The 9721-nt window shown below is 37.6% G+C and overlaps 2 protein-coding genes across 2 annotated transcripts; one reads left to right on the top strand and one right to left on the bottom strand.

Moving 5' to 3' along the window:
• Positions 1–1669: 1669 nt before the first annotated feature.
• Positions 1670–4724, top strand: LOC108467223 (inorganic phosphate transporter 2-1, chloroplastic). The gene is made up of 3 exons (XM_017767811.2): positions 1670–2688; positions 3321–3512; positions 3691–4724. Exons 1-3 carry the CDS (start codon positions 1948–1950, stop codon positions 4513–4515), a joined length of 1758 nt encoding a protein of 585 aa, XP_017623300.1. The 5' UTR covers positions 1670–1947; the 3' UTR covers positions 4516–4724.
• Positions 4725–5467: 743 nt separating this feature from the next.
• LOC108475890 (uncharacterized) lies at positions 5468–7626 on the bottom strand. The gene is made up of 5 exons (XM_017777866.1): positions 7504–7626; positions 6713–6841; positions 6468–6661; positions 6215–6352; positions 5468–6125 (listed from the first exon to the last, which is right to left on the bottom strand). The coding sequence occupies exons 1-5, from the start codon at positions 7624–7626 to the stop codon at positions 5468–5470; spliced, it is 1242 nt and encodes a 413-aa protein (XP_017633355.1).
• Between the last annotated feature and the right edge of the window lie 2095 nt (positions 7627–9721).

Here is a 9721-nt window from a genome sequence, read left to right as displayed (position 1 = left end):
ACCCAAAGACAAGGTAAGTTGGCTTCTATAGATTCTTGATTCTTTTGTTGGGCTGCTCCTTATTAGTCTCCATTGTTGAGTTGAATCCACGCAAAGGTGATTCGATATAGAGAAAATGGGGTAAGGCAGTGAATTATGATGATGGACAATAGTTTGAAAGTCTCGGGGACTTGGTGGTGTTGAAGGTTTAATTTTAAGATTGTCGGTACCGGTAATGCTGTGAGATTAGGGGGAGTAAGATCATGGAAGGCGAGGATGGTGATGGCCGAATATATTCTTTAGTGAAGATGCTTATGAACACTGGAGCTAGCTTGCAAGATTGGTATATGAAGCAATAATAAAATAGAATCTCTATATATGTACTTATATTTAGTTCTTAATTAAATCATTGCCACGAATTAATCTAACATCAATTTAATTTAAAAATTATTTATTTTTTATAAAGTAACAAATGTTAATATAAGCCTTTAGAGTTTGGTATACTAATCGCTTTTATTGGAATTTATAGAATTTTGAGGTCTCATAAATCATTTCTTCAATTTCACAAACAATATTCATTGAGGATCTCAAGTCACCAACACTATTTCTTCAGTGTTGAGGTATTATGGAATTCTGATAGTCTCGTTTTGTCGTAATCAAATTACATTTATGATGTTGATAATGAAGAAGGAATGAAGGAAAGCAAAAGAGTTCAAACACCCATGAGTGAGTCACAAGAACTTCAAACAACTGATGTAGCTCTGCCAATAGATGGCACTCACTACCGAAAGATAATTGGCAAATTGCAACGTTTGTCTTTTATGAGACTCAGTATCTCCCTCTCTTTTTTTTCCCTGTAATGAATCCATCTGAATATTGTTAAAACGGTTTTGTTTTTTTTATCACAAGAACACAACTAATATGGTTTGTGTATTATTAAGAACGGGGAGACCAATCTTTATAAACATGCAGACAATGGTTGGGCTGATGATTTAACTAATCATGTCTCCAGTACTAGCTACATTGGTTTGAATTTAGTAAGATGTTCCTCAAGAAGCAAACACAATTGCTGAGTATCAGGCAGTTGCAAAAACTACATGGGCAACAAACCTTCTTGAACTACATATTCTCATACCAAGGCCTCTGTGACAACCCAATGTTTTATAGCCGCATGAAGCATACTGTAGTATTATGTTGGCAATCAGGACGTTAACACTCACACTCATAGCATTGTTCAACTTGACAATGCTCGTAAGTCTTACCAGGGTGAGGACCCAATTTGATGGGGCGTATCTTGCTCTTTAACAAATAGTTGCTTATTTTAAATATTGATTTCTACTTATCTTTTAAATTACTTTCTATTTATTTAAGAGTGTCTCAGACCTTTTACCCCTATAATATTTGTTTAATTCTAGTCTTGTTTCTTTGTTCAAAAATAAAATAAAATTCTAGTCTTGTTTCAGTCAGAAAATATAAAGAAAATTCAGGGAAAAATGAAGACATATTAATCAAAGATATATATATATATAAAAAAGGAATTTATCACTAAAATATGAAATAGGAGGTCATCAATCAAATTTAATTTCAACAAAGATAGCTTAGCCATCTGGATGATGTAGTTATCTGATCCCCATGTTGGATATATTAGAAAATAGTGTACAATATTTGGGCTTAAATTTTATGTGAATATTGTAGGAGATGTATGGATGGAGTAGAAAGGTACTCTACGAAGCCATTCCCACCACTCATTCAAATCGAAAAGACCAAAGCAATCACCCCCCCTCCCAATTATCCATTCCAAAAGAAAACCTCTAAATCTAATTGTTGCACACTCCACCAGTCTTCTTCCTCCACCACCTACTTCCTTTTCTCTACCATATTCCATGGTTACCAACAATTCCCCTGTTTAATTCTCTCTCTTTCTCTCTTTACAACCTCTCAACCTACTTAGTTTTATTCTTTTCAGACATGACTCCCTTCTCTTGTTTACCTTGTGCCAGAAGTACCACTTCCCCTGATGCATTCCTTCTTCGGTATCCTCATCTACGTCTTCTGAAATGCCGTCACTACGAACCTCGACTTCCCAAGATAGAGAATCTTATGTTGAGGCCTTTCCAAGTTCCAACTAGGCCTTATCTCCCTATCTTGAGCTTGAGAAACTCTAGGCGCACGCACCCTTGTGCTAATATATCTTCTTTCGCTGAGGCGGAAGGTGGGAAAGAGCAAAACGATGAAGCAATCCATCTTGGAACTCGGCAAGAAGATGCTAAACCCAATGAAGAGTACCTGCCTGGAATGGCTCAAGCCTTTAATATATCTTCCAGAACTGCTTGTGCTATTGCTATATTCATAGCCTTTGCAGCTCTCACTCTTCCGTTTTTTATGAAGTCTTTAGGCCAAGGTGTTGGCGTGAAGACCAAGTTCTTATCATATGCCACACTTTTATTTGGGTTTTACATGGCTTGGAATATTGGAGCGAATGATGTGGCTAATGCCATGGGAACTTCAGTGGGATCAGGTGCATTGACCCTGCGTCAGGCTGTTGTAACGGCGGCCATTTTGGAGTTCTCTGGAGCATTGTTGATGGGAACTCATGTGACCGGTACAATGCAGAATGGGATCCTTGTTGCTAACATGTTCCAGGGGAAGGATACTCTACTTTTTGCTGGATTGCTCTCTTCTCTCGCTTCTGCTGGTACTTGGTTGCAGGTGCTTTTCTTTTGGCCAACTTTGTTCTCAATTTCATACTTTTGTTTATGTTTTTTGTTGTTTATCTTTGAAGACATTGAATCAATATGGCAACAGCATAAACTATTTGCTAGCAAAGCGAACTATGACCTTAATTGTTAGCCTTATTGGAATGAAATTGGAGGGCATTGATCAATCTGTAAAAGTACTTGCTTGTGTTGCCTCTTGCCCCCATAGCTTTGAACATCAAATTTATTTATTTATTTATTTATTTATTTATTTATTTTTTTTTGGGGGAGGAGGAGGAAGCACTTTTCATTTTCAAGAGCTCTGCAACAATTGACATCGTATATGTCAATTGTATTTTCTTTCCGGTTCGGCTCCTATTAATGTCAATTCATTTGTACTTTTAACAATTATATGGAATCTCTAATTGCTCATACGAATTTGATAGGATAGAGGGCGAGGAAGAGCAATTATATAGAAAATATACTTGAAGATGTTCATAGAAGCAACTTTTTAACTATATGGTTTCTGTTTTGTTTAATGGCCAGGCTTTGAAACAAGTTGTTCATCTATCACTTACAAGTTAATTGCATCATCCAGTTTTTGCTTCTAGTAATTTCATAACGTATTACTAATGTATTGCCCAGGTTGCATCTTATTACGGTTGGCCAGTTTCCACCACGCACTGTATAGTAGGATCAATGGTTGGATTTGGGCTCGCATATGGTGGAGCTGGCGCTGTTTTCTGGACGTCTTTGGCAAGGGTAGCATCATCGTGGGTTATCTCACCTGTAATGGGAGCATTGGTGTCATTTCTAGTCTACAAATGCATCCGCAGAGTATGTTCTTTCTCTTTGGAATATAAACCAGCCTAGCTAGCTTCCTAAATTTGCCTGTTTCTTGAAGAAATATTTGTCCAACATCTTATGGTGCTTCATGAGGAGGCTTCAATTTCTTAAAGTTTCTTGGATCTCCCTTGTTCAGTTGTCCTTACAACGTGTTTTCTGGTTTTCTTAGTTTGTTTACAGTGCACGCAATCCGGGACAAGCAGCGGCTGCAGCGGCGCCGATTGCAGTTTTTCTGGGTGTAACCGGGATTTCTTTTGCAGCCTTTCCATTAAATAAGAGCTTTCCAATAGCTCTTGCTCAGGCTTTGGGTTGTGGAGCAGTTGGGGCAGTCCTAGTTTACAATCTTATCAGAAAACAGCTCGGTCATCTCCTTGAGAAGTCAGCTTCATCACACTCAGAGCCACAAGAGAGTACTACTCAGACTAAAAATCTTGGCCTTCTCTCGGATGTCGCAGGGCCTAAAGGCACCCAACTGGAAATAGTTTATGGGGTCTTTGGATACATGCAGGTATTGTCAGCTTGCTTCATGTCATTCGCCCATGGAGGAAATGATGTCTCAAATGCAATAGGGCCTCTAGCTGGTGCATTATCGATTCTTCAAGGTGGTGCCAGCAGCGCTGAGATCGTTATCCCAAATGATGTTCTTGCATGGGGAGGATTCGGGATTGTTGCAGGGCTTTTGATTTGGGGGTATAGAGTGATAGCAACTATTGGGAAGAAGATCACCGAGCTCACACCAACTAGAGGGTTTGCAGCTGAGTTTGCAGCTGCTTCGGTCGTTCTCTTTGCATCAAAGCTGGCATTGCCGATCTCAGCAACCCATACTTTGGTCGGAGCTGTCATGGGAGTCGGCTTTGCGAGGGGATTAAATAGTGTTCGAGCTGAGACCGTGCGAGAGATCGTGACATCCTGGGCTGTGACAATCCCGGTTGGTGCTTCTCTTGCGGTTCTCTACACATGGATCTTAACCAAACTTTTGTCATTTATTTTATGACAAATTATTCCACAAAATTTAAACAGCTTGCTGTATGGGATTAATTCAAACCATTCACCTTTTTTTTCTCTTTCAAACTATTTAATGAATTGTTTTGCCTTGTTGAGTTGGTGTGATTTCTTTAAAGTGGAAATCACTAAATATTTTGGATGCTGATATTGGAGGAAAATTTGTTGGAAACATTTTAAAGGAGCTTCTTCAATTTCAAATAGTTTTCTGTTAGTAATAAAGTCATCAATGCCTTAACGGCAAAAATTTTGAGTACAACCATATTGTTGGGTTTTTATCACAAAACAAAAAACAAAAGAACGAAAATTTGTGTTGAAAGATGAAAAACAAAAGCAAAACTCAGATGTTGAAGGAGAAACAAAAGTTGACTTCTATCTTACATCTTTGTTAAAAAAAATACATATATAAAGCTATTATATTGGAAAGGCAATAAATTTTTGCTTAAAAGAAACTTGCACAAAGAGGGCTCAATAGTAACCTAGGGACTGTCTAAAGCTACTTAGGTTGACTAAACTTTATCCAGTCAAAAAGTTGTTAGATCAAATACAGGTCGCCTGTTACACAAAAATACTTCATCCAGATAACATCAGGTACATTTGTATGTTGTATTTCATCCGAGTAACATACAGCAACTTGACCTTTTACAAGTTGCATGCACTTTATCTGCATGACTTGCGTTGCATGGTCTGCTCCTTGGCTGCTTCATGTGCTGCATGCAGGCCAACTTCAACACTCCTCATTGGTTTGCATGCTGCATAGTTCTGACTGAACCCTTTACAACCAGCCTTGCTTTGAGTTTCTTCGAGCTACCATTAGCATTTTGCTTGGCTCGAAACACCCTCTTCACTCCAATAACCTTCATGTTTGCTGGTCTCTCAACTAGCTGTCAAGTCTGATTCTTCTTAATCATACTGATTTCATCAACCATAGTCTGTTTCTAACCTTATTGAGCTTCAGCCTCTTCAAAGCAGTTTGGTTCAACTGTAGTCACTTGAGCTTTTTTATAAATCTCAGCCAATGGTCTAGTGCCCCTGACTGGTTCATCATCAATATCCATTTTAGGACCATTTTGATTAGCTTCAGCTTGATCTGTTACAAGATCTTCGGTAGCAGCCTTTGGCTCATTCTTGTCCCAATTCCAGTTTACAACAAAGCTTTTGTCACCCATGATCACTGACACGAGCTTGGATTCACTTGGATCACTGATCAAGCATTGTTTGCCTTTGAATACTATTGAATATCCTTTTTCAAGCAGCTGAGCAATGGTAAGCAAGTTTCTATCAATATCAAGCACAAACAAGACATTTGTAACAAGTTTGGTACCTGTAGGAGTGTCTATCAACACATCTCCTTTATCTTCAGCTTTGGTGAAGTGTTCATTTCCAACCTTCACTATTATTTTGAAGCTTCTGTCAATTGATTTAAAAATGCCAGCATTAGAGGTCATATGGTTTGTGCAACCACTGTTTATCAACCATCCCTTTATGGCTTTTCCTTTAGCTACTGAGCAAGAAACTGCAAAAACTTGCTCTTCTTGGTCACTATCTTCCTCTACTACTTGAGCTTCAGCTCTTGGCTGTTGAGTTTGATTTTGTCTCTTTCTGCAGACTTTTTTAGTATGGCTTATCTTTTTGCAAAATTTGTACTACACATCAGGCTTGAACCAACATACTTCACCCGGATGACTTACCCTTCTGCAGTGTGGGCAGGGTGGATATCTTTTTTCACCATTTGATCTAGGCTTGCTTGACCAGGATTCCTTTCATTTGTATGCAGAGGAGCTCGAGGCTGGTCTGCTTTTGGCTTGGAAGGCACCTTCTTGATGCTCCTTCAGTATGCTGGCTCTCCTTTGCTCTTGAGCATAAAGAGCATTGATCAGCTCTGTCAAAGGTATAGCTGATAGGTCCTTCGAATCTTCCAAAGAAGAAATTTTTTATTCATACTTCTCTAGAAGAGTTGTAATGACCTTTTCAACTATCCTCTTGTCACTAAAATCATATCCAAGCAATCTTATGTTGTTGACTATGACCATGATTCTGTCAGCATACTGCTTGATGGTTTCAGACTCTTTGATCCTTAGATTCTCGAAGTCCCTTCTCAAGTTTATCAATTGTTGCTGCCTAGTCTTGTCTGACCCCTAAAACTCCTCTTTGAGTTTGTCCCAGGCCTACTTTGGAGAGTCACAAACCATTATCATTGTGAAAATGACATCTGGAACTCCATTCTGAAGGCACGACATAGCCTTGTACTTCTTGGCAATGTCCTCACTATGCTGCCTGATTTGAGCTATGGTCGAATTAGCTCTCAAGGGTGGTGACTATGTGTCATTTAGAACAACATTCCATAGGTCATGTGCCTGCAGATATGTCTTCATTTTCACAGCCCAAATGTTGTAGTTTTCACCAGCAAAAACAGGTGATCTTTACAGCAACCAAACAAACCAACAAAAAATAGCTCCTGCTTCTTTTCTTTCAAACACGATTCACTCACAAACAAAGCACAACCAAGGTCCTCAAAGACAACAGGCTCTTGATACCATTTGATGGGTTTTTTATCATAAAACAAAAAACAAAAGAACTAAAATTTGTGTTGAAAGATGAAAAATAGAAGCAAAATTTAGATGTTGAAGGAGAAACAAAATTTGACTTCTCTTTTACATCTATGTTAAGAAAAAATACATATATAAAGCTATTACATTGGAAAGGCAATAAATTTTTGCTTAAAAGAAACTTGCACAAAAAACACCTCAATAGTAACTAGGGACTGTCTAAAGCTGCTTAGGTTGACTAAACTTTATCCAGTCAAAAAGTTGTCAAATCAAATACAGGTCGCCTGTTACACAAAAATACTTTATCTGAATAACATCAGGTACATTTGTATGCTGCTGTATTTCATCCGGACAACATATAGCAGCTTGACCTTTTACGAGTTGCATGCACTTCATCAGCATGACTTGCGCTACATGGTCTGCTCCTTAACTGTTTCATGTGCTGCATGCAGGTTAACTTCAACACATATGTTGGGAACAGCACCAGAAAACCAACAGCTAAAACGAAGAATATCTTCTGTTTTGTGAAGATTGCTTTTATCTACTGATGGCATCATAATATCTACCACATAGGAATGGTAGTAATATGCTTTTATCTACTGATGGCATCATAATATCTACCACATAGGAATGGTAGTAATATCACTTGGTCTTCATATTCTAATATAAAAAATCTATGTTACTCAAATTCAGTTGTGAGTGTTAAATATGTGTATGTATCTGATTTGGGTTTTTATGTTTTTTTGTGTATTTGAAAGTTATATTTATACTCATATTTGGGTATGCATTTTGATATGGACTCTTTTATTGCAATAGAAATTTTGGTTTTATTTATTTACTATATCATTACTTATTTTCTCTATTATATTAGGTTTTATTTCCTTCATAAACTCTAAGTTAGGAATTCTATTAGAACTCTTTTCTTTGTTATTAACCATATATAAAAGGCTGTCAATATGAAATAAGGAGATAAACAGTTATTCTATAAAAAAAAGAAATGTTATTTTGAGAGGGAGTTCAGTCGAGGATGAATCTACCTTTTGAGTAAACATAGGTCAAAGTAAGAATTCTCTCTCGTCTAGACCTGTGACTAGATCCTACACCAAGACGCATAATAACTTGATATCAAAGCCAACCGTTATGGGTGACGAAAAGACTTTGACAACCAAACTGGAGGCTTTTATGGAACAAATGGCTATAAGGCAACAAGCATTAGAGAAGCAGGTGCGATATTATCCCTTTCGGTCCAAAAGATAACGAAAGGGGATTCAGAGAAAAATAATGAAAAACAGGGCAACAACGAATGCAGGAAAAGGAATTCATACTCGCAACACGGCAGGTGCATGGTGCCACCCCTAAGATGGAATTCCCCACTTATGATGGTGTTGAAGATCCTTTATAGTGGTTGAAAAGATGCAATTTTTTTTTGGCAATTAACGAACTAACGAAGAAGACAAAGTAAGCTTAGCTTCATTCCATCTCTTAGGAGAGGCATAATTGTGGTTTGATCAAATGGAAAAAGATAAGACAAATCTTGATTGGGGGCGCTTCAAAAACTATTGTCATGTAAGGTTTGGGCCACCTATGAATAATAACCCCTTAAGGGAACTTGCCAACTTGAGACAAACTGGGACTATAAACGAATATCAATGCCAATTTCAATCACTATTGGCTAGGGCTATTGATCTTAAACCTCGACAACAAGTAAACTCTTTACTGTCGGGTTGGTAGAGGAACTTAGAATTGATATTGAGATGCAACAATCGAAAAACCTTGAAGTTACAATGAATATGGCTCGAACATTAGAACGTAAACAAAATGTCTCTTCCAAACTGTCATCTCGAGCCATCATGAACTGGCCAACTTCCCAAAACACTAGCAAATAATTCAATCATTCCAACAACAAAGAGCATTGCAAAGGGAGGGGGACAAACAACAGAACCAACAAGGAACAACGGGAAAATAGGTTCTTCTGCACCATTTATTAAGAGATTGACACAGACAAAAATGGCGAAAAGAAGAGCTAAGGGGCTTCGTTATAATTGTGACGAGTCTTATTCCATGGGACACGGATGTAAAAGGTTATTTTGGATAGAAGTATCAGATGTTGAAGGCAAACAACATGACGATGAGATAGATGATTTTGGATAAGTTCTAAAGTTTATTCTGAATTTGAGCTTGAGGACAAGTTCAAACTCCGAGAAGGGGAGTAATGATATGGTCACTTTTATTACAATAGGAATTTTAGTTTTTTATTTACTTATTATATCAGGTTTTATTAAGAGTTTTAGTTTTCCTCATTTTTTCTATTATAATAGGTTTTTATTTCCTTCATAAACTCTAAGTTACAAATTCTATTAAAACTCTTTTCTTTATTATTAACAGTCTATAAAAGGCTGCCAATATGAAATAAGGAGAATCTGCCCTTTGAATAACTATAGGTTGATGTAAGAATTATTTCTCGTCTAGACCTATGACTAGATCCTAAGTCAAGGCGCATAACAGTATCAAACAAGAGTAATTAAAAAAAAAAAAGTCAAAGCTAAGGGAAGAAGAACAAAGTAGTTGCTGCAGCAAGATATTAGCTCAGCAGTAGTGCGCTCATCTGCCAAGCAAAGCTAGTTGTACGAGAACTAGAAAGAGCCAAAG

This window comes from Gossypium arboreum, chromosome 3, assembly GCF_025698485.1.
Source record: "Gossypium arboreum isolate Shixiya-1 chromosome 3, ASM2569848v2, whole genome shotgun sequence".
Lineage (NCBI taxonomy): Eukaryota > Viridiplantae > Streptophyta > Magnoliopsida > Malvales > Malvaceae > Gossypium > Gossypium arboreum.
Note: the sequence above shows the minus strand (reverse complement) of the source record. Positions and strands in the feature narration are given on the sequence as shown.